The following is a 26,620-nucleotide window of genomic DNA, read 5'->3' on the forward strand; positions in this document are numbered from 1 at the left end:
TGACTAATAACTTGTGTTATCAACATTCATCATTTATACTATAAATAGTCTAGTTAACCTTTTTAAGAAATGTTTCATTATGACAATTTATAAATTTTAATCAGTAAAAAGTTTGACGATAATATACTGGAAAGTACATAACCATTGGTGGACTTCCCGATTATAATGATACTGTATTTTCAAATATGTGCTTTGTATTAATAGATCTATAAGAATTTACACAAATCGAGTTAAATTAACTAATAGTATATTAACGTTAATAGGTTTTAAACATTATTTTTATCACATTTTATTAAACAAAGACCAGTGCCTGTAATGAATGTCAGATTTTTATCATTATATGTTGTCTTTGATGTCTAACCTGCAGTATCCAATAACAACCATATACTGTATATAGTATGAACAGAAATACAGCAAAATATTTTGTTATAATTAATCATTATTAATGAAAGATTAGTAATAGTTCCTTTTAACTAGATTTCTAAATGTTAAATACATATTTTTGTAATTTAAAAACATAAATTTCATAAAAAAACTAATTCTACTTAAATCAAGCCCACTAATTTTTTAATTTTTCTTTATAATGATTGTGAATAGTACATCTATATACTATATAGTAATTATTATATTGTACATCGAGCATTACTTGATGAATATAAAATATTATTAGAATGCAAAAGGAAACTAAATATTGGATTTTTGTCATCATTCAAGTTGCATACTAATCCCATATTTTCTTGTTAATATTCCATTTTTTAATCTATTATTAACAGATCGTAAATATAATTGTATTAAGAGTGTTCAAACTTGACGACAAATTAAGTCTCTTAATGTTTTTATAAATATTTTCGATTAACAACATTGGTATTATTATTTAGAAATAGAGAAATTGACTTGCAATATTAAGTAATTAGGCTTAAAAAGGATAAGTAAGTTTTGTTACATTTATAGTATAATCGAAGTATATTATATAATAATTATGGTAGAAGCTTTATTCGTAACTTTTAAAGTAACTTTTGTAGTTTATAGTATAATTTACCTACAATTAAAGTTTAAGAATTTATTATAACCCACTTTACAACTAAAAATATCACCTCACATTGGTGATCGGGTAGAAATGAGTTTTTTTAAAGACTTGGCCAGGATAGTGCATCAAATTTGACATATTATTGCTACATTATTTAATAATTCCAATCTTCAGACTGAAATTCAATACACCAGATCTTTGATAAACTGGATTTGGGCCTAAACTGGACTTTTCCAAATCATGTGTATTAAAATAGGGTTGACATACCGAGTTTATTAGTAAAAGCTCGATATTCGCTATAACAGATCAATTTTCTTTTTTTTTTTTTTTTTTTTTTTTTTTGAAGAACTAAAATAGTAACCATGACTTTATTGGACTAAAAGATATCATAAATGGAAACAATGTTAAAGTACAATGGAATTAATCCCACATTAGTAGGACCTATTTACATGTAAACGCACTATCCAAATAAAAGACTTGCATTTACTTAGAAAAAAAAAGAAAAAAAAGAAAGAAAAAAAAGAAATAACACACTGGGACCGGGAATATGACCAATTAATAGGAGTAGGAAAAAAGCGGAAGCTGAAAAAAACCTGATGACGCAGAAAAAAAAAGAAAATTAAGAATGATTAATTCTAAACTACTACCTACTAAATAATTTTGTATAGACTAAACTAGAAACTAAACACTATAACTAATACTAATGCACTTTAAATGACTAACATAGGTTCATCATAGGAGTCGCTAATCTAGGGGTACCTATAACTAAATACAACTATAGCCCTTCATAAAAATTCATCCATTCCTTCGCCTTTAGGAGTCCTTCTATACCTATAAAATAGTCTTTGAAGGATTTTTGAAAGAAGTTCAAGCCAATAAATTTAATAGCCTGAGAAGCAAAGCACGAGTGTCCGTATCCATTTTATCTTGCTTTGGTTTGTGTCGTGATTTAGAAGAGGGACCTTTGATATCATTTTTGGTCTTCTTCTGGTCTTGCTTAGCGTCCTTCTTACGTTTCTTTTTGTCTTTAGAAGACTTGTCGTTCGGTTTAGGAGGAGCATGTGATATTGTCACTTTCCAAGGTTGCACTAGATCCATGAAATCATGAAGATCCTTTTGTGTCTCAAAATAAAGTATCACGAATTTATTGCCCTTGTCCTTTATTGAACGGTATGATTTAACCTTTCCTGTCTTTTGCAAGAAAGTAAAGAAAGGTAGTCCGCTGACGTAATTATTCATCATGTCATCGGTTGCATCTGCTGGGATATTGATTTTTGCCTGGTAACGTTCACATTCCTTACGGTCTTTGAGTTTCCAGAATTCCAGATACCATCTCACATCAATTCCACCTAATTGTTTTGACCATGTTCTCATAACGAACTCTGAGTCTGCAAGCGGAGACAATAATATCTTAGTCCAAACGGACTGATATTTGTGTTGTGTCTTGAAAGAAATTTCTAGAACTCATCCCCAATCCTTTAGTTTATCCAGGATAAGGTCATGTGACCAAGTTGATGGTATGTCGTAAATCATGAGAGTACACACTTGACTTTTTTGCGTATCATGAATGACGTTATTATTCATAGTTAATTTAGTGATTTTACTATTCTTTTTTTTTGATTCCGTCTGTGTTATGGCAGCGGAAGCTGAGGTACCAATAGTAGTGTTTGTAGATGGTGCAATAGATGGATCTATAAGATTGCCTTCCTGGTTTGATTGTCCTTCGGCAATGTTCGGATAGATATCCGTATCTATGTCCATGGATTTGTCGATCACTGGGGGAGGTTGAGAACGTGCTGAATTTGAGTTCTCTGATTGGTTGGATTGTTTGCCTTTGTTATTTGGTTTCGTTTCGGTCGCTATCCTTTGAACAAGGGCATTATTATAAGCATTCTGGTACCTAGTAGTTATCTTTTCCAACTCTTGGCGTGCTTTAGCAGTGGCTGCAGAAACTATCCCAAAGAACACTTCAGGCCTTAAAGGGCCAGTAAACTCAGAAGAGTTTTCAGCTGCGTTACATGGTTCTATTATGTCTTGCCATCCTAGAAGTGACTTTGTGACATGGGTTTGATATAGTTCGCTGCTAGTATAAATTTCTGACTGAGTAAGGAAGTGGGACATCATCCTTCGGAACTGGTCAGTAAAATTTATTATATACTCGTCTACTGGGATATATGGAATATATTTAGCTTTTCTGTTTTTTGGACCCATTTCTCTTAATAAAATTTCCGCAGTAATTTATGGAAAAATTTGTGAGAAAGAAGAGTTTTTTTTCAAACAGATCAATTTTCTAACCAGCTATTGTAAAAATGATTCAATAAACTGGATCACGTGATCATGAGCCAATAAAATTTAAGTAACGTGATGCGGTAAATCTTGATTTTGGCCGGAATTATAAAAATCTTAATTCCGGCTGAAGTTATATATTACTTATTTATTCAATTAAAATATTTTATATTCATTTTCATGACCTCTATGACTTAAAACTAAGATGAAAAAAATAAATTATAGTGTATGAAAATTCAGTATAATAGACTTTCAATATATTGAAATTTTTTCACTAAACCGGATATCCCGATAAACTGGATATTTTTAGTGGAACTGACAGATCCGGTTTATCAAATTATTTCACTGTATAGCCGATAATAAAACTGATAATAATTTATGCTCTTTTTGAAACAATAAATGATTTAAAGTATCCCTTATAATAGTGCGATTCATGGTGTAATTCAAAATTTCTTTGCCTATTTCCTTAATTTTATGCACTTATGTAAATTGTCAATTAATAGAAAGAATATTTTATTTATATATGAGTTCAACAAATTAGTCATAAAAGTATACTGTAATGCTTAATTAGTTTCACATACTTGATCAATTGAATTGATTAAGCTTTCCAAAATTAATTAAAGTAACAGACAAATTTTGGGATATTTCATAAAACTGCCATGATGATATGAACTATAAGTTTTTAATTTGTTTCTTTCCTCAGGATTAGAAAGTAAATATAAAAAATTTTATTTATGATTGTCAATTGTTAGGATAGTGAGCCATAGAAAGTGGAATAATTGATGATGCATAATAACAAAAAGACTCATTTCAAAAACTGTTAATTTTATTGCTCAATTACAAACTGATTTTATTTATATAAAAAAGTTTTACACATACTCTATATCAGTGTTGAACAAAATATAATGAAATTTCATATTTATCATTTTATAAAAAATATTTATAAAAATAAATAAAATACATTTTTTATAACAAGCAGAAAATAAGTAAAATAAGTTGTAGTAAAATTAATTTCGATCATTTTTCATCATCTAATCTATTGATATTTTAAAATTTTAATGTTTCTTATTAATAGAAAGTTGAAAATAAGATTTAAGTGAATATGACTTACTCTGTAAAATCAATTGCAAGTCCTTCTGTATAAGGATTAAGTAACCGAGATATATAAATAGCTTGTGGATGAGTAGTAGTTAATTGTTTGTTTTCTTTATATTCTTTAAAGAGATACTTCTCTGCCCTTTTAATTTCATCTTCCAAAATTTCCATCCCCATATCATCTAATACAGAGCTAATTAATTCAACATTTGGTCTATTATCTGGATTCAGATCCCAACACTTTTTCATTAGATCAATATACCGATTTGATTTCAATTCAGGTATTTCAGGTATTTCAGGTCTAATTCCACTACATATTTGTAATGCTAATTTTTCATCATGTGCACAATCATCAAAAGGTTGTCTTCCAGTTATTATATAATACATAACCATACCAAAACTATATATATCTGCTGCTTGAGTATAAGGCTTGCCTCTTAATACTTCAGGAGCTACATAAGGCATAACTCCATAAATTTTTGTTTCATCTTTATTACTAACTTCTCCACATAATCCCATATCTGAAATACATATGGCTAGAGGAATATTTTTTAAAGAATCATTATTGTTAACTAATATATTCCCTATATGAAAATCACGATGAACCATCTGCTTCTGATGAATATCTTTAAGACCTTCAATGATATATTTCAATAAAAAATATTTAATACTACAATCAGAATTTTTATAGAAATAGTGCATCCAATTATTAAAACTTCCACATTTTGCATATTGAAGAACTATAATATAATTTTTTGTATTGGGATCTTGAGATATTCCATATACTTTAAGAACATGATTATAATCACCTGTAAATGAATATGCTTTAATCTATTTAAAGTATAAACAAAATTAATATATTAATAATTATTCAATTTTATTAAGAAATTTCATACCTCATTTAAAAATTCATTAGTAATATTATATGAGTTATCTATATATTTTAATGCAACTTCTTTATAATTATCTCTTTTGAATATCTTTTTATCATAATTACATTTTAATGGACCATCCTTCCATATTGCTGAATATATTGTAGCAAAACCGCCTTTACCTACTTCTTCAATATAATCAAACTGATTGTATGGCACCCATTCAAATATTATATTATCATAACTATCAATTTTCAAATGCATTTCTCGAATAAAATCATCAATCTTTTGATTTCCACTCCAATTTGTCAAATTATTTTGTATATAATTTATTTGACACGATTTACAACATTTATTTTTTAAATTACTATATAGCTTGCAACATCTATTACAATACTGATCATTTTGAAAAACTAAAATATAATCATTTGTATTTGGGTTTTGAGATATTCCACATATATCATTATAATTGTTAACCTGTTAAATATAAATCAAATTATTGTTTGAAGCAAAATATTTAATTGACTTAAATAAATTTTCATACCTCAATAAAAAATTCATTGATATCTAATGTTAAACATTTTAATACAACTTTTTTATAAGAATTCCTTATCCATGACTTTGTCCTATAATATAATGGACCATTCTTCCATATTGCTGAATAGATAATAGCAACATGATCATCAACTTTTCCAATTTCTTTAATATTAATAAACTGATTATATGGTATCCATTCAACTACTACATCATTGAAATCATTTATCTTTATTTGCTTTTCTTGAATGAAATTATCAATTTTTTGATTTCCACTCCAATTTGCAAAATTATTTTGTATATGATTTATTTCACATAGCTTACACCATTTATTTTCTAAATCATTGTATAGTTTACCACATCTTTTACAATTCCTATTTTGAAGAACTAGGATATAATCATTTGTATTGGGATTTTGAGATATTCCATATATGTTACTATAATTATCAACCTATTAAATAAAAATAAAGTAGTTATTTCTTTGAATATTTAAGTTATCAAATTTATAAATAATTTTTATACCATATTGAAAAATTCCTCAATATCTAATGTTAAGCAATTTAATATAACTTTTTTATTAGGATTTCTTATCCATTCCTTTTTACCATATCTATAATATAGTGGACCATTTTTCCATATTGCTGAATATGTAATAGAAGCATTTTTATCAACTTTCTCAATTTCTTTAATATCAGTAAATTGATTGTGTGGTACCCATTCAACTATTATATGAGTCAAATAATTAATTTTTAATTGCATTTTTTGAATAAAATCATCAATTATTTTGTTTCCACTTAAATTTGTAAAATTATTTTGTAAAATTAACCATGGTATACATTTCTTATTATTTGAAACTATAAAATAATTTTTTGTATCTGGATTTTGAGATATTCCATATATATCTTTGTAATTATCAACCTATAAATATAATGAAATGGTTATCTAAAGTAAAATATTTAAGTTGACATGTAAAAAATTTTCATACCTTATTAAAAAATTCCTTAATATCTAATGTTAAGTAATTTAATACAACTTTTTCATTGGATTTTCTTATCCATTTCTTTTTATAATATAATGGACCATTTTTCCATATTGCTGAATATACAGCAGTATTATCATCAACTTTTCCTATTTCTGTAATGTTAATAAATTGATTGTATGGTATCCATTCAACTATTTTATCACTATAATCATTAATTTTTAATTGCATTTCTAGAATAAAATTATCAATTATTTCATTTCCACTAGTCCAGTTTTTAAACTCATTTTTAAAATAATTTATTTGACATGGTTTACACCATCTGCAATATTTATATGTATACAATTCACCACATTTTTCACAATATTCATTATTTGATAAAACTATGATATATTCTTTGGTATTGGGGTTTTGAGATATTCCATATATGTCATTATAATTACTAGCCTATATTTATAATATATAAGTAATATAAATGTCTATTCATTTGAAGTATCTAAATTAAACTTATAAATAATTGTCATACCTTGCTAAAAAATTCATTAGTATCTAAACATTTTAATACAACACTTGTATAAGAGTTCCTTATCCATTCCTTATTGGTGTATAATAGTGGACCATTCTTCAATATTGCTAAATATATAATAGCAGTATTGTTATTATCTTTGGCAGTTTCTTTAATATTAATAAACTGATTGTATGGTATCCATTCAACTACTATACTAATAATAATATCAGATTTATTAATTTTTAAATGCATTTCTTGGATTAGTTCATCAATTTTTTTATTTCCACTCCAATTTGTTAAATTATTTTGACATAAACACCACTTATCATGTATGTTTGTATATTGCTTACTGCATTTTTCACAATATTCATCCTGTGAAACTATAATATAATTTCCTGTATCTGGATTTTGAGATATTCCACACATTAAAGAATAATACTTCTTATGGAAGGAATCATATACTTTATTGTTGTTAACCATCAGTATACTTTTAACCTGTTTTAATGTAAATAAATTATTATATTAAAAAAAAAAAGAATTTGAATCAAACTTAAAATAATTTTTATACCTTATTAAGAAAATCATCAATCATATTTTGTGATTTATTTAAATAATTTAATGTAATCAATGTAACTTTTTTAGGCTTTCTTGTTATTTCTTCTTTAATAGGATTATAATATGATGGACTATCATTCCATATAGCTGAATGTATTATAAGTAAATCATTTTTTTCTATTTCTTTAATATTAACAAACTGACTATATGATATCCACTCACATGTATTATTATTATATATATTATCTGATAATTGCATTTTTTGAATAAAGATATCAATTTTTTCATTTCCACTCGTCCATTTTATAGAATTATTTTTTAAATAATTTATGAGATATTTCTGATACAATTCATAATCAAATATTCCATACCTTAAAACAATGATATATTCTTTTGTATTTGGGTTTTGAGATATCCCATAGCATGTATAATAACTTTTAGTCTATTAAATATAGATAAAGTTATTATATCTTAAGTAATTAAGTTAAATATTTAAATAATCCCTTACCTCATTAAGTAATTTATCAATAATATTTTGTGAATCATTAAAACATTTTAATGTAACTTTTAAATTGGAATCTTTCATCCATTTCTTTTTATATTTATTATAAAATAATGAACCATTACTCAACAATGCTGAATATATAGTAGCAGTATTATCATCAATTTTTCCTATTTCTTCAATATTAATAAATTGAGTGTATGGTATCCATTCAACTATTTTATCATTATAACTATCAATTTTTAATTGCATTTCTAGAATGATATCATCAATTATTTTATTTTCACTGGTCCACTCATTTTCAAAATAATTTATGTGACATGGTCTACACCATTTAATACTTTCATTTGTATATTTTTCACCACAATTTTTACAATATTTATCTTGAACAATGATATATTCTTCTGTATCTGGGTTTTGTGATATTCCATACAATTCATGTAATCTATCATATTTTTCAGCCTATTAAATATAAATAAAATTATTATATTAAGCATTCAAGTTAAATTTACAAATAATTCTCATACCTTACTAAGTAATTCATCAATAATATCTTGTAAACCATTAAAACATTTTAATGCAACTTTTATATTAGGATTTCTTATCCATTCCTTTATATTAGTATCATAATGCAATGGGCCATTATTCCAAAATGCTGAATATATAGTAGTAGTATTGTCATCAACTCTTTCTATTTCTTTAATATTAATAAATTGATTAAATGGTATCCATTCAACTACTATATCACTAGGTACATTAATTTTCAATTGTATTTCCTGAATGATATCATCAATTATTTCATTTCCACTGGCCCAGTTTTTAAATTCATTTATAAAATAATTTCTGTGACATGGCATACACCATTTATTATTATATTCATCTGTATATTGTTCACCACATTTTTCACAATATATATCTTGTAAAACGATGATATAATCTTTTGTATCTGGGTTTTGAGATATTCCATGCATATCATCATAACATGTATTAGCCTATTAAATAAAAAAAAGTTATTTATATTAAATTATCTGAATTAAACTTATAAATAATACATATACCTCAATTAGAAATTCATCAATTATATTTATTATATTTTGAGAGTTTTTTAAACATTTTAATACAACATTTGTATTAGGCTTTCTTGTTAATTCTTCTTGATTAATATCATAATGCAATGAACCATTATTCCATAATGCTGAATATATAGTAACAGCATTATCAATATTTTTTTCTATTTTTTTAATATCAATAAATTGATTATATGGTATCCATTCAATTATTATATCATCATACCAATTAATTTTTAATTGCTTTTTTTGAATAAAATTATCAATTTTTTCATTTCCACTTGTCCAATTTGTAAAATTATTCTTTAAATAATTTATTTGACATGGTCTACACCAACTTATACTCGTGTTTGTATATTTTTCACCACACTTGTTACATACATAAAAATGATATAGTACCATTATTTATTCTTTTATTAATTTATTTAAAAAAAAAAAATTTTAAAAGCGTTAAACTTCGTGTCATATTTTTTTATAAATTTATAATGTTACACCAGAGTGTTTGTTACCTCAAGTCCTCAACACAAAATAACAATGTAAAATTTAAATATTGTTTCCAATATAGTTGAAATCGATGTCAATCATGTCAATCATGCAACACGAAAAAAAATATACAAGCAAATATGATATTTGTCCTAATTTTTATTTATGTGATAAAATAAAATAAGATTATATTCTCTGCTGAGGTAATAGAGACATATAACTTCAACGACTTAGACGTAAGACGAATACATTTACGTAAATATTACTTATCTAAAAATTATTTGAAAAATAACTACTACAAAAATCTTTCTCATATGAAGTATTCCGCAGATTGGTGGATACGTACTAAAATTAACATAGTTAAAATTTTTTGTTGAACTAAACAATATACAGCCCATAATTCTAGAAAGCCCCATAATTTACGCCGATACTGTAGGACAACCAATTTTGTCTGAGGATCTGCATGAAATCTGCAGGTGCCGTTCCAAATAAATCACCTCATTTTTACTAAATCTCATTCGTTCTCCATTTTTGATAGCCATCATGTGAGTTCTCTTATTACTGCGCCACCCGCAGCTGTCTTCAAAAGTCAAAATTATCACTTTATGGTTCTTATAGGTTCCACTTTTTCGTTTATTGTAACAATGCTTAATACTCTTGTTTATTATCGTTTTTCCAAAATATTTCAACTTATTTTTTTAGTTCGATAAAACCCTATTTTTTAAATAAAACTTCGTATAGGTGTAAAAATAAACTATTATAAAGAAAATAAAAAAAAAATTGGTTTTAATAAAAAGAGGCTCAAGTTATTTTAAATTTTTTTAACTTTCATATAATTTTTTGTCCTTTTTTTTTCGACCATAAAATTTTTGGTTGTGACTTATTGTAATAAAACTAATATTGGTACAAAAAAATTTTTACTTATAAGTCCAAATTGCATCTATATAATTTAATATTATGTAATACTACAAATAAAAATTAAATTCTCATGATATTTTCTTGATTACAAAATTTTATATTAACATCTACAAACAAATCAGTAGTTTAAGTGAGAGCCATTATATAAATCGTAATTCAATAGTAGCATATGGTGATGCTTTTAACAGTATTTAATTTTTAGCATCATGGCAGTCCATATATTCTTTTTTTATAAATGCATAGGGCTTAATAATGTAACCAAAAAAGGAAGAAAAAATTTCCCAAAAATAGACAGTCCTTAGTAAACGTAGTAACCTCAGTATGAAAAAATATACTAATTTAATATGAACTACATAAAACTTTATAATGAGCTTCCAACTAAACAAGATTTTTGATTATCATCACAAAAATTATCAAAATTTAAATATTTTGTATGTGTTTAAGTGTTATACCAAGTTCGATTTTTAATAATAATTTGTCATTAAGAAGGTAATTTTCAATACAAAACACAATTCATTAAGAATTAATTCATCAGCTGCAATTAAAAAGTGCAAATATTTGTTTAAATATATTATTGCGATTTCAAAGTTTACCTATATAATTACTGTACATATATCTGAAATTTATCAATATTTGAAAGTGTAAATATTGTATTAAAATAACTTATTAATTATTATATTCACTTGATACGAGTATTAAATACTTTCACTGAAATACTGTATTCGGATTTTACTAAAGTTTAAATAATTGATTTCAACCTTTATCCAATTATTTGAAAATGTAAAACGAAAATAAGGTGAACTTAATATAAAGAATGTAAAGTTTTCTCCTCTCCAACTAATATTTTCACATCAGAAAATTCACAATTTTAATGATTTTGGAATATTCTTATTTTAATATTTATTCCGAAAAAAAAAGTGATAAAATCCAGGCCTAACCTATAAAAATTTATTCCATGATATTTCCGTAAATGTTTAGTTTTATAGAAATTACGAATAAAATTTTTTACAAAACTAAAGCATAATTATGTTTGACGATCTTGAATTATGTTGTATTATTTGGTGAGATAAAGGTTAGTGGGTCAAAAACCTATCAAACTGAACAAAAAAATACTAACGAAAAGGGGAATAGTAACTTTATAAGAAAATTATGTTTATGAATACAATATTTGACAGCCAATATTTTTTATTATAATTGACTTTATTTTATCTTTTTTTAAGAGTCAGCAACAATAGATAGATTGTACTATACATTTTTGTTCATACTATATAATAATATGTTTGTAAAAATTTAAAATTTTACAAGTTTTGATAAATAACAATTTGAAATTATTTTATTTATTAACATAAACATTTTAAAAAAGTATTATATAAAAAAATTTATTATTAATAACGTACATAGCCAAAATATTAAAAATAAAAAAGTATTATCAATAATAATTACTAAAAATATTATATATTATTTAAAAAAATAATATATGACAAATAATTTTCTGGTGACTGATTTCTAAGAGAGTCTACAGTAACAGTTTTTTCTAATAAAAAAGAACTGATATACATACTTTTTTATTATAGTCAGTTTTTTAAAGTAAGTAGATCAATTTTCAAGAAAGATCAGAAAAACTTTGATAAATCAATTTTTATTCTAACTCGAATGTATAATAATTTTGAAAAGTTAAATTGCATGATTTCCATTAATCTCATTTTTTTTATTAATAAAAAGTATAACTAATCGTAATATTATAGTATATAATACATAATAATTTTTATAATTCATTATGCATCTTTTTTTATCATCAAAAATCAATAATTTGCTAGTTACACTTGCTTATTTTTTTTCTATTTAGCTCATTAGAAAATTAATATATTATTTATTTTTCAAAATGTAAAATTGATTTTTATTAAGAATTTCTATTTAAAGTCAATCTAATTACACCATTACAAAAATAGTGTTTCATACTATTGTCTTATTACAGTCAGAACTCAATATAATGATTCGGGATAAACCGATTTTTGACTCATACCGATTTTTTCCCAAACTATAATTTCGCGATATAGCCCCTTTATTAACTCTTTTATTATCATTATGTCTATAAATAAGCATGGTTACTTTATCTGTAGCTCAAGTTTTATAAATATAATATAATAAATAAAGCGTCTATTATATAAACCGAATTATAAGTATAACGATCTAAATCACTTGAACAGAGGTTTTTTACTTTTTATCTTTCACTCATTTCGTATAAAGAAAATGTTTATGTAAGTACAAATATATTTTTTTGTGTCATAATAATATAGCGCAAATAATAACTAGAGCAGTGAACTTAATAAATGATTATTCGTTTTCTTCATTTTTTTTTCTTTAGGGATCTGCATATGATAAAGAAGTAACCTAGACGTGTTCAGCAGATAATTTTAACAATAATTGATTACCAATCAGTTTTTTTTTTTGTTACCTTTCAATTAATACTACAATTTTTTATTTTTTCAGAATATTAAATCTAATAAATTTTTCTATTCACTGTAATATTTAACGTTTACTTGTTTTGGTTATTAGGCTAGCTTTGTTCACGTGTCAATGATAACCGCTTCACATTTATTCGATTAAGCAAAATTATATTTTCATTTATTAATATAGTAATAATTTTTTAATTTTTTTCATAGATAATAATAACTAAATAACTTAGTCAATTTATTTTAAAGGCAACTTGCTAATTTTATTTAAAGATAATTTATAATATCTTTGATCGTAATTACTTTTGACATTATTAAATTATTATATTTTTGAATTTTAAGAAAATGTTTATGTCATTAAATATCAATTCGTTTTAACAATAAAATTAAGAAAAATGATGTTAAAATAGAATGGAAAATCAAATTTATTCTTATCATAATAATCACTATAATGGTGTAGTAACCGAAAAATAATTTGCTGCAACGATGCAACGTGACCCGAACGATTAAACCGGGTTCAGATGATCGGCAATCAGGAATTCGGCTCGCAGAAATATATACTCAGTAAATTCTTACCGAAATATATTTTTCACTAACGTGACCTGCTCAAAATTTTGTACCGGATCGAATTCTACTATGCCCGCACGTGCTCGCTTTGATTGTAGTAAATGGCCTGAATTTTTTTTAAAAATGAACCCTATGTAGAAAACATGATGTAATGAAAATGTAATACCATATAATTTAAAAATATATTCACATTTAAAACCAGTTTCATCACATGATCGTAGAAAATTGAGATGCCCATCACTAATTATTAAACCCGCACCTTTATTCATTTTAGCTTATAGCCTTTCATTGTGAGTTATCAATCGTGTGATAATTATGCATAAATTAATGATATTACCTGCAAAAAATCAAAAAAATTCAAAATTCAAAAAATTTGCAATTTTTACGACCGCATTCTGGTTACTTTTTTTTTTTTATTACTTTAAAACATCCTAACCTAAATTGGTATATCCACAGTTGATAAATTATGACTGAGTTTTGTCCGTCCATAGTGAAAATGTGGATTCTTCTTGAAGGCTTACCGAGTCCCTTAAAATTGGGAGCTGACGTAACTAAGGTCTAAGATTTAAACGACTTCAAAGGAATTCTCAGTAGCGAGTTCAAAGAGTTAAAAGGTGTTAGACTGCATAATATTATATTTTGGGGCAATGACAACATACCTATTCGACCAGGAACTGAATTCCAAAGCTTAGCTGAAGAAACAACTGATGAAAATCGCTCGTTGTTCGCTACCCGATCTCAGCTATAAACAGTAAGTGAGGTTTATTTCTTGGCTTTGTTTTTACCACTTCAAGCAAGTACTTATTTAAGGTGACATCAATATATGGGCAAAAGTACGGCAAACGCGAAATACCATATACAAGTGGTTCTTTTGATCAGTTGGAAGCTCTTGCTAGAGAATTTTTTGGAGATTTAGAGGAAGGAACGTTTATTTTGTAAATTATGGAACAGAGATTTGGAATGCGTACAACTTTAACACCATAGTGAAGTCTCAAACAGCACAAGAAGACAATAACGTTGTGCTTAAATTAAAAGTTCTGATTAAGGGCTGAAAGAAATATAGCGACTGGAATCTTAAAGCTGTGTTTAAGGATATACTAAGACGACAGACTTATGGATCACTTGCTAATATGCAAAAATTTTACATGAAAGAATATGCCCCACTAGATCCACCATTTACTGGGGAGGAGTTAAAAGACTTCGTTACATAACTTAATAAGCATCTACTTTCATTCGATAAGGAATTTGGCAACGGAATGAAGAATCGTGCATATATCAATGCATTTATGTCACATGCAGTTTGTTACATAAAAAATCATATAAACTCAAATATAATGTTAGATGTGGAAAAACAGTTGAGTGGGACTATGGGAGTCATGGGTATGGTCCCATAGATTATTGGGTAATATTTGTTGATATTTTGTTACTGTTATGTGAAGCAAAGTCGCAAGATATGGACCAAGGTGTTGCTCAGGTTATCCGTTCAGATGTGGAGTGCAATTGAACGACATGAACAGGATCATGTGATTTATGGAATTGCATGGTTCATCAGAAAATCCGAAAGTTCATATTTCTCAAGAATACACTTGCAGTTTCGAGGATAACATGGAAACCGAAAAAAAGTATTAACATACATTATTCAAATACTAAAAGCCCAAGTTGATGCTAAAAGTGAATATCCTTCAAAGTGAGTTAAAGTAAATGAATAATGAATTCTTATCCATATAATTAGATATATTTTTTGTAAACCTAATCTTGCAATTTATGAAATAATAATAAAGTTTTGCCTACAGGATTCTTAATTTTTTGCCCCTGGTTTACATTTTGTGAATCAAATTCGAGAAAATCAAGATCGATTTCATACAAACTTTAAACGGTAATGATAATAGGATTCCAGTGTAATACAATCCATCGTTATGGTATGAATAGAAGTAATAGCTTGCATATCTTGCCACGTTTTTCCCAAAAGTTCATATTTCTTTTCATTATGCATGTAAAATACCCCTATTTCCATTTTTGTGTTGCTTAAATTATCCAATTTAAATCAATAACCTGGATCAAAATCAAAATCAAAATCCCAAATCTAAGTTAAAAATAAATTAAATACCGAAATCAAAAATTAAAATAAATCAGAAAGCGGAACAGAATTAAAAATTAAATCAAAAACCCTAGAAATAAATCAAAGTCCTGAACCAAAATTAAATTAAATCAAAGACCCGAACCATTTAAATTAATCTATCACTCAGGTGGTAATTAAAGATCAATCCTACTATTTATGCTACAACTATCCTTGTTTCTCAAGAGATACATGATTCTGGCCGAACCTTTTGTAATGCCGGCCTTGCAAATAGTGGTAAGATGCTTCTGTGAACCAATTTAAGGTATTTTCTTTACAAAAAGATTTTGTTATTTCTCGGTTCTTAGTTTGGTTTTATTGTACACTTGTTGAAGTCACTATTTCAAGAATATGTTAAATTTTCAATTTTTAATTACCATTTTTATTATCAATATAAAAAAAAATCTATCATTCACTTTGCTTATTTTAGCTTGGTCATTTTTTCTTCTTCATTCACCGTCTTCAATTTTCTAAATAATTACGCAAATAAATAATACTAACAACTAAATATAAATTAATAAAAAAAATATTCAATACTAGGTAGTATATTCATTATTATTTATTTTTATAGTGTCAACCTTAAATCATTAAGAATTAACTTGATCAAATTTAATGCGAAAAAGATTTTAGCTTTTTTTAATCAATGTATACAGTACGTATTTTTCCAAGGAATTTTATTTTTTATGCATAGTGCATAAAACGCACCCTTAAGTTTTACTGCGGAATTATGTTTGATAATGGAGTTTAGGGTTACGCAATTTGTCTAGACTTGGAAAATTTTTTAAAAAATAAAAACCCTTTTTTCATATAATTCATATTACTTTCGCACAAAAAAACAATTATCAAAACAATGAAGAGTAAGTTTGAAAATTGTTTGTTTCCAAGGAAGGAAAATTTTATTTAGAAATATATATTTGGTAATGAATTTTTAGATATACCAATTATTTACTAACTTTTTTTTTAGTCGATATACAAAATTCTGTAATTTCGGCGTTGAAATACTCAAAGTCACGTGAAATCATTATTTAAGCGCGCACTAGTTCCAATATTTAGTAACACGCTTATAAATATTCATTGAAAAAAAAAAACTTCGAATCAATCTTTTTTCATTAATTTTAAATTAATGATGAATCAATTTCACCATTTCTATTGTCTGCTGCGGATATTTGATATTTATCTGTAAGTCCGAAATGGTTATTTATCCTAATCTAAACTCGGTTAGATCAAAAAGACGATAAAATTGATAGGGTGACTAATTCATTCGGCAAATTATTTATTAATAATGACTAAATAATTTTTTTTAGATTCTTTTAGGTTCGACTCCTGGCTTCGGGATTGTTGAGATGTAAGTCGTTCAATAATAGGTTAGACGTTTGTTAATAATTTATAGTTATTAAGTAAATAAATTGTATGACTAAAATATTTCTTTATTTTTTCTTTAGGTTCTTTGGTTTTCTGGCTTCAAAACCGATGGGGTGGCTAATTTATTCGACAATTGGTACAGGGCTACAGGCGTTTGATTCTCTTTGATTTAGAATTGATTTATTATTGAATATTTTTTAGATGTACCATTCCTTTTTATTTATTTTAATAGAAAAATTAATAATAATTTTTTTTAAGTTCAGCTCTTGGCTTCAAAACGGTGAATTGATTTTCCCTTTGATTCGAAACAATAACATGTTGATTGTTTTATTCAAAATTGGTTATCCTAACTTTTTTTTGTCTTCAAGTTTTTAAAATAATAATATTTTCTCTTTTTTCTCTTTCCTTAATGAATGGATGCTTTATATATTGCTATAAGTTCGAATTTTTTTAAAAAAAAATTTTATTTATAATAAATAAATATCAATTGTATATATTTTTTTAAATCATTTAATTGTTTGCATAAATATTTTTTAATCAAATCATCTTCAATCATTTTTTAATCATTTTATTAATTCTTATAATTTATTTTAATAATTTTTATTTGAAACGACTAGAAAAGTTGATTTTTTTTTAGACCTGGTTTATAAAAAAAAAATTTTTTTTTTAATATCATTGTTTTATGTATTTTCGAATTGTATAACTTCACGCCGGATCCGGAGTAACTTCTATACCATCTATCGCTATAAAAAAAAATCATCAAATAAATGAAACAAAAAAAAAAATTTCAAAAATTTTGTTTTTATTGTAAGATTTAAAACTAAAATGTTCTGAATTACAATAATGAGTATCAGATATTTAATATTTTCAAATAACTTTTAAATAAATTTCGAAGGGTATGAGAATTTACATTTATTTATTCTATATTATTATAATAATCAATAGAAAAATTTAATATAATTATTATATAAAAAATTTAAAATTTTTAAACTTTTATTATGATACAAATAATTTTTATAGCGGAAACTCTTTGGGAGATAACGTAAAATTTTCGCCATTCATGAAAAAAAACAAAACTGAGCACATTAAATTATCCATGCCAATTGATTTATATTTATTTTTTTATTTTTGTAAAAGGAGTATATACTTATCTTTATTATAAAATAGCTATATAAGAGATACTGTACATATGAATCAAAATAATTTTATATAACTGTTTTGAAAATTAAAACAATTAAAATTTTTTTATTTAAAAAGACATCCAAAAAGAAAAGAACTCTTTTACCAAGTACAATTAAGAAGAAAGAGACTCAATTATTGTTTTTTCGTTTTTAAAGTTTAGACCAGGTTTGATAATCAGAACGAAGCTACGGTGCTACGGATTTATAATCAATATATTTAAGTTATATATTTTTTAATTTGATAGTAAATATGTTGGGTGTAAATTAAAATTATTTATTTTCTTCATTTTTTTTTTTTAGATTCAGTCAAGGGGATCTTGCATGTGACACAGAAATAACTTGGACATGCTTAGCAGATACACCTTTTTTTTAGCAATAATTGATTATCAATCATTTCTTTTTTTTGTTTATCTTTCGTACTGTTACCGGTTATATCGGTAAGTAAAGGGTCGTATAACTAGTGGTTTTAAATCGTAAATTTACACAATTACAAACGGGATTCTTACTCAATACTACCTATCCTGGTATTCCGGTATTGTTCGTTAAGAATCAACAAGGTGAATAACTACAAAATACGATTAACAATAATACACGATGGTTATAAGACGAATCTTATAATAATACACAGAAACAACAAGTTAAATAAACTAAAGTGTGACGATTTTATTAAATAAACGTAGGGTTATGAGTTTACAACAAACGATGAAAAGTGATGAAAAATGTCAGGGAGAATAGAGGTATATTACTTAAGGGAATCCTAATATATATCTTTTTCAACACGTTGGTAGACGGTATATTTATCTAACTGCCATCTCTTTTTCTGACATCAAGGGCGGAATCTAACCTATTGATATCTAATCATTAATGTTTCATCGCAATATTACAATAGTGATAACTTGTATTGTAAGCCACTTTTTAATAGAACACAATCAATAGTTTTTGGACAATTAATACTATTGAATTATTTCCACTCAATAACTTCTAATAAAATTGTAAATACTAAAATAATACAAATAAAGAAAATAAATAATATAAATAATAATAACTAAATAAATTGAATAACTATAGTAATGATATATATGTAAATACAACGTATAAAATCAATATCTTTAATATAGTTAACTGATATACACAAATCAGCAACTAAATCAACTCGTAACACCGGGAATCGACATGTACACAAATGTACTGAAGTCTCATCGGATCACCATACAATATCGGAAATCACGTGCGCAAGAAATCGCGTAACAGTACTTTAAATTTTATTTTTTCAGAAAATTAAATCTAATTATAATAAAATTTTCCATTTGGTAAAGCTTACTGCCATATTTAACATTTACCCTTGTTTGGCTATCAAGTTAACTTTGTTCACATGTCCATAATTGAAAATACTGACCGCCTCCCATTTATCCACTTACAGTAAGCAAAGTTATGATATTTTCATATAACTTCCTTTCTAATTATTTCATTTATTAATATAGCAATAACTTATTGTAATAATAATTTTCTATAGATAATGGAAACTAAATAATGCAATCAAATTATTTTACTGACAACTTGCTTATTTAAGATAATTTACAGTATCTTTGAGCGTAACTACTATTATTATATTTTTGAATTTTGAGAAAATATTTAGTAGGAGATGGAAATTTTTTAATAATTTATTGTTTTGTCATAATAATTACTTTTTTATTTACAAGCAGATTGAAATTTTTATACTAAATATTACCTACTTTAATGATAAATTATATATAACTAAATTCATTCATTAAAATGAATTTTCTTTATATAATAATGGTAAAATATTTCTTTTAGTTTTATATAGATTTAAAGTAACTATACTAATTGGATAATACATTTTTTGAAAAATTTTTAATCTAATAATTTTAACACGATTCTAATTATAATAATTTTAATGCACATTGATTGACCGTACTGTATTTTTCAAAATTCAATAAAGTACCTTTATACTATAGTATAATTAGTTGTACTAACAAATAATATTTTGTGTTGGGTTTTTTTTTTGAAACAAGTATTTTGTTTGGGATTTATAAAAAGGAAATTCCCTAATAATCTGTGAATTTTTGTGATTATCAGTTGACTTCTACTTTATTGTTTGACACAAAATTTTGTCAATCGCTGCTGTGCAACTATAATACGTTTTAAAAGGCGCCTTCTTTTTTTTTAAAAAAAAAAAATCTTTTTATTCTGTCTAGACATAAAATTGAGGTCACATTTATTAATCCAATATGGAAGAAATTATGCTCAATGACGATGTATTTGAGCAAATAAAAGATTTTGGCCATTGGAAAGAACCAATGAACAAAGTTTGTTTTAATTGATAAGTTAATATTAAATGAAGAATTAAAAGAATGATCGACGAAGCTTTTTTTTTTTGTGAAACAAGTATTTTGTTTGAGATTTATAAAAAAGGATAATCCGTGAATTTTTATGATCATCAGAACACTATTTTGTCAATCGTTGCTGTGCAACTATAATACGTTTTAAAAGGCGCCTTTTTTTTAAAAAAAAAAAATCTTTTTTATTCTGTCTAGACATAAAATTGAAGTCACATTTGTTAATCCAATATGGAAGAATTTATGCTCAATGATGATGTATTTGAGCAAATAAAAGATTTTGACCAATGGAATCTAACCAATGAACAAAGTTTGTTAATTGATAAGTTAATATTAAATGAAAAATTAAAAGTAATGTATAAACAGAATGGTTTATGCAAAGAATGTAAGCATCTTAAAACTCATAGTAGTACTTGGTGTAATACATGTTATGCTAAGAATTTTCAACAAAATTTCAAAAATTGGACTAGTGGAAATCATGAAGTTGATAAATTTATTCAAAAAGCACAACTTTCAGCTAAAAAATATGATGAAGTTTTAGAATGGATTGAATATGACAGATTTGAAAATGTTGAATACTTGACAAAAGGAGGATTTGGAACTATTTATAAAGCAATTTGGAAAGATGGATATATAAGAAGTTGGGATTCTGAGAATAATAAATGGGATAGAAATAAATATTATTGCAGATTATATGAGGATTTTCCAGTTGTTTTAAAATGTTTACATAATTCTAAAGATATTACATCCGATTTTTTAAAAGAAGTAAGTTACTTATTTTGTATATAATTTCAAGATATTGTCCTATTATAAATGTTAAATTATCTATTAATTATTATTATTATGGATTCCTTTTTAGATTGAAATGCATAATGCGTTTTTTTCAGAATATATAGATAATATAACATGGTGTTATGGCGTTACTAAAGATCCGGAATCTGGAAATTTTATGATAGTAATGGCATATGCAAAAGATGGTAGCTTAAGACAACACTTAAATAAAAGTTTTAATTCAACAAAATGGGATGAAAAGTTGAGGATTTTACAAAATATTGCAGAAGGCCTTAATTATATCCATCAAAAAGAGTTAATTCATCGTGATTTTCATTGTGGTAATATATTAATAGAAGACAAATATGCTTTCATTACTGATTTAGGATTATGTCGACCAGCGAATGTAAAATCATCCCAAAATGAATGTAAAGAGCTATATGGAGTATTACCATATGTGGCACCAGAAGTTTTAAGAGGAAAAGAATATACTCAAGAAAGCGATATTTATGGATTCGGAATTATTGCATATGAAGTCTGTACAGGGCTTCCTCCTTATCATGATATTGATCATGATAAATTTTTATCCATTAGCATTTGTCAAGGACTTAGGCCAAAATCAAATTATAAAATCCCTCAATTAATTTTAAACATAATTAAACAATGTTGGGATGCAGATCCTTTAAAACGACCTAAAGCAAACGAATTACGTGGTTTATTAAATAAATTATATGAAAAATTAGATAATGATGAATCTGAAATTAAAAAGCAAATTAAAGAAGCAGAAAAGATTAATGAAAAGTTGACATCATCATCTACTGGACCTACTCTTTCATATACTACAAATCCTCAAGCAGTTTACACGAGTAGGCTTTTAGATTTTAAAAATCTTCCAGAACCAAAAAATGCTATTGATAACAAGGATGATGATAATTCATTTGGAGAATATTCAGGTAATTAATTTCCTAATTTACTTTACAAAAGCATTCTTTAAATATTTCATTTGATGTATATAATTATTTTTTTATATTATAGAATCATTAGAAGCATTGGATTTTACTGAACTAGACCTAGGTACTTACATATATTAACCTTTTATATGATTTATTTTATTAATAATATTATTTAATAATTTATTTTTCACTTATAGAATAAAAGAAAGGAAGGATATAAATTTCTTTATTATTTTACTATTTATTTTTTTTACTACAGATATGATATTTTATTTGGAATGTATTGTTTATTATTAAATAAAGTATTATTTATAAAATTATATGAATAATAAATAGAATGAATTGTATGTAATATGTTACAAAATGTAACAAAATAAAAAATTATATTGTATTTATGTTAATCTTATTATAAAGTTATCCAACTGAACTCAAAGAGACACTTGAATCATATTTGAAATATAAAATAGCAAAGCCACTACATTAAAAACCACATGTTCTCCAACATCTTTTACTTCAATTGAGTCAATGCATTATATTCATGAGAATATTCGATCTATATAATTAAAAAATGGTGTTTGTGTGACTAACGTAATTTAATTTGAATTTTTTATATTTTCCAACCGGTTCCCCCCTTTTTTTAATTTTCATTTTTTTTTCTTGAACCGATCTTTTACAAATGGTTCTTTCTTTTTTTTCAAATTTCCTCTTTTCTCGTTCGAAATATCTTTTTCTTTTCCTTTTTTCTTTATTTTATTTCGGTCTTTTTTTTTAAACCATGTTATTAATTTTTTTGTCTTTTTTTTTCAGAATTTTTTTCGGTACTTATTTTTTTTTAAACCCGATTTCTTTCTTTATCTTTTTCCTTTTCCCCCAAAATTTTTTTTTATTTTTTCTTTCTTTTTCCTTTCTTTTTCCTTTTCGGTTTTTTTTTTCAACCCGATTTTTCTCTTTGTTCCTCCTCACAAATTTTTGTTTTCGTTTTTATTTTTTCAATTTTTTTTTCTTGTTTTTTTTCTGGTGGCTTTTTTTCCAATCCGAAAATTTTTTCCCCTTTTCCTTTTTTTCAACCGAACTTTTTTTCCCGAATCCATTCTTTCACCATTTAGGTTTGGATCGGTGATCGAATCAATGCTGCGGCGCCACGGCAATTGCCTTTTTTCAACACTATTTGTATAACATCATAGTTTAAATATTTTCCTTTATTAATTTTCAAACAGTTTGTATTGTATGATGCCATACTATATATCATGGCATAATAGTAAAGATGGAAAAATTCCTGAAAACAGTAACAGACTTTTCATAGCGTTGAAATTAATATAATAAAGAATAAAAGAAATATCTTTACTATTAATCTTTTGATGAAACAAATTTATATTCACAGTTTTGTAGGAACTAGGATGTATAGCTGATCAAAAACATACCATTGCGTTTGGAAAAATTTCTTAGACTAATATATATGGTATACTGTATATAATAGTAGTACCATCATTCACTAACCACAATCAACTTTGGTAGAGTCACAGCGGATGTTTGTAGTGTAATCATCTATTTTAGTATATTATAGCATGAATTATCTTGATACGTATAAACTATATACTTTATCGATAATAAATCTCATGCAATATTATTTGTATGATCCTAAAGCCTTCCATTTTCTAAATTGGATAATCTAGTTAAAGACTACGTTCCTTTAAGGCTAATTTTTGTTCTTCCATTTTAAAATTAAAATTCTCAGTATCACTATTTTCAAAACAGTTGCGCTTATCTTTTTGTTCGTAATTTTCAGCTTTTGCATTCATTAGATTAACAAAAATTTCTTTGTTTTTATTATTTCGTGTCCAAATAAGATTAGTATGGTCTACCAATGTTAAATGTTAACAAAATAATATAAATACTTTTTGCACAACATTACCTTTTTATTTCTTCATTATCACATCGTGTATAGGATACTACAAATCTATTTTTAGTATCCATAACTTTCCAAGCTTATTCTGTTATTCATCAATTTTACGTCTTCTAATGAAATAATTAATTAATAAAATAAAAATACTTCAAAATAAAATAAAATTAATTAAAATTAAAAAATACCTAATCATTGCAGCTTAATAATTTAAGCTACTGCTTGTCCATATTTTAGGATTATTTTTGATGCATTTAAATTTAAAGAACCAAGGATATATGGTTGTAATAATAATGAATCCATATACAAGAATTTGATATCTTTAATTTTTGGTTCTTCTAATTGCTCCAATGTTTTACTTCTCTTTTCAACATTGTGCTACCCCCTATAGATCATCTGATAAAAAATTATTAGATTACAGGAGACAATGCTGTCCTGTAATCATAAATGTTTTTCAAGTTCTTTAAGAGAAGATACAATAGTAATATTTAAATTTATTTGTGAACTTCAGAAGAGAATCTTTTAGCATTTGCATTACTGATTATGGAAAATATTCCTGTCATATATGATTAATAAGATTTATAGATAATTATATGTAAAAAATTATGATTAGTGCAACAGGTGTATTACAATATCCCTTTAATTTGTAAAGTGTTGATAAATTCATGATATTAGACCATAGATTTTTAAAACAATGTTAGTATTTTACTTTTTAGATTATTATTTGTCAAATTTGCAATTTTATTTTTTAAAAAAATGTTTAACAATGGTCATTTTACATTTTTATTTGTTTATAATTTTCAATTTCCTTAATAGTTGTATTCCATTCAGCCCTTTAATTCAATATATTAATTATTGCACCTTTTTATTCGAATTAATTATAGTTTTATTGCATAAATATTTGCTTTAAGTGTTAATACTAAAAGTCACTGACTAAATCTAAGTTCAAACATTGTATAATGTTATTGAGATTTTTTATCTGTGAAATAAAAATATTTTAGATATTTTCTCAGAGAAGTTTGAAGTGCGTTTTATTTATCAAATTACAACAAAATATAGTCACAAATACTGTCTAAATGTCTGAATGGTATGTGATACTAAAGAGAAAAATCTAAAATACAAAAAGGATTAATATGATGGCAAACATATAAACCATATGAGAAAGTACTATCATGCAAGAGAGCAAGGTGCATAGAGGTACCTCATGCAGTCCAATAAACACTGAACACTGCCACAATATTCATCATAAAACAACTATAGAACCTCAGTTTCTCTCAGGCTACAGCTGGTCATTAGCGAAATGTAATTTTGCCTAGCAAACAGGGCCATGTACACATGAATTCCTTTCTCTTGTAAGAATATAAATGATACTTACCCAACCCAAATGATCCAAAGAAAGAAGTAGTGAAATTCCTAAAAGAGCAAGAAAGGAGAAGTTCCAAAGGAAAGAGAGAAAGCCCAAAGAAAAGAGTGCTAAATTTAAACATTAAATAACGTTAATTGTATGATCTTTATCTGTGAAAATAAAGTATTTTAAATATTTACCAAATCATAACAAAATATAGCACATAATCTAAAATACAAAAGGATTAGTATGATGGCAAACATATAAACCATGTGAGAAAGTACTATCATGCAAGAGAGCAAGGTGCATAGAGGTACCTCATGCAGTCCAATAAACACTGAACACTGCCACAATATTCATCATAAAACACTATAGAACCTCAGTTTCTCTCAGGCTACAGCTGGTCATTAGCAAAATGTAATTTTGCCTAGCAAACAGAACCATGACACATGAATTCCTTTCTCTTGTAAGAACATGAAATGATACTCACCCACCAAAGAAAGAAGAAGTGAAGTTCCTAAAAGAGAAAGAAAGGAGAGGTCCCAAAGAAAAGAGAGGAGTAGTTCTAAAGGACCAAAGAAAAGAGCGAAGTTCTGAAGTCCAAAGAGTGTCCAAAGTCTAAAGAAAGGAGAGGAGTCCTAAGAAAGAGAGACCCTCAAAAGAAAGTAGCAATAAATTGTTGTGTGTCTGATTTTGTCACCTTTTATATGAGTCATATTTTTATACTTTTATTGCGTTTATACTTAATATTTACTGGATTTATCTATTATTATGTGTTACATGTGTCAC

At 25.7% G+C, this 26,620-nt stretch overlaps 4 protein-coding genes across 4 annotated transcripts; 2 read left to right on the top strand and 2 right to left on the bottom strand.

Moving 5' to 3' along the window:
• Nucleotides 1–2,491: 2,491 nt before the first annotated feature.
• Nucleotides 2,492–3,238, bottom strand: OCT59_002312 (uncharacterized protein; the record flags this gene model as incomplete). The annotated part of the gene is made up of 1 exon (XM_025327633.2): nucleotides 2,492–3,238. The coding sequence occupies one exon, from the start codon at nucleotides 3,236–3,238 to the stop codon at nucleotides 2,492–2,494; it is 747 nt and encodes a 248-aa protein (XP_025170292.2).
• Nucleotides 3,239–4,330: 1,092 nt separating this feature from the next.
• OCT59_002313 (uncharacterized protein) lies at nucleotides 4,331–10,453 on the bottom strand (the record flags this gene model as incomplete). The annotated part of the gene is made up of 4 exons (XM_025320871.2): nucleotides 4,331–4,349; nucleotides 4,425–5,239; nucleotides 7,320–7,796; nucleotides 10,406–10,453. The coding sequence occupies 4 exons, from the start codon at nucleotides 10,451–10,453 to the stop codon at nucleotides 4,331–4,333; spliced, it is 1,359 nt and encodes a 452-aa protein (XP_025170293.2).
• A 3,889-nt stretch (nucleotides 10,454–14,342) lies between these two features.
• Nucleotides 14,343–15,537, top strand: OCT59_002314 (uncharacterized protein; the record flags this gene model as incomplete). The annotated part of the gene is made up of 4 exons (XM_066144419.1): nucleotides 14,343–14,402; nucleotides 14,681–14,781; nucleotides 15,188–15,309; nucleotides 15,500–15,537. The coding sequence occupies 4 exons, from the start codon at nucleotides 14,343–14,345 to the stop codon at nucleotides 15,535–15,537; spliced, it is 321 nt and encodes a 106-aa protein (XP_065995583.1).
• A 5,556-nt stretch (nucleotides 15,538–21,093) lies between these two features.
• Nucleotides 21,094–22,788, top strand: OCT59_002315 (uncharacterized protein; the record flags this gene model as incomplete). Its single annotated transcript, XM_066144420.1, has 6 exons — nucleotides 21,094–21,247; nucleotides 21,602–21,627; nucleotides 21,722–21,839; nucleotides 22,311–22,586; nucleotides 22,669–22,707; nucleotides 22,784–22,788. 6 exons carry the CDS (start codon nucleotides 21,094–21,096, stop codon nucleotides 22,786–22,788), a joined length of 618 nt encoding a protein of 205 aa, XP_065995584.1.
• Between the last annotated feature and the right edge of the window lie 3,832 nt (nucleotides 22,789–26,620).

This window comes from Rhizophagus irregularis, chromosome 10 (genome assembly GCF_026210795.1).
Source record: "Rhizophagus irregularis chromosome 10, complete sequence".
Classification (NCBI taxonomy): Eukaryota; Fungi; Glomeromycota; class Glomeromycetes; order Glomerales; family Glomeraceae; genus Rhizophagus; species Rhizophagus irregularis.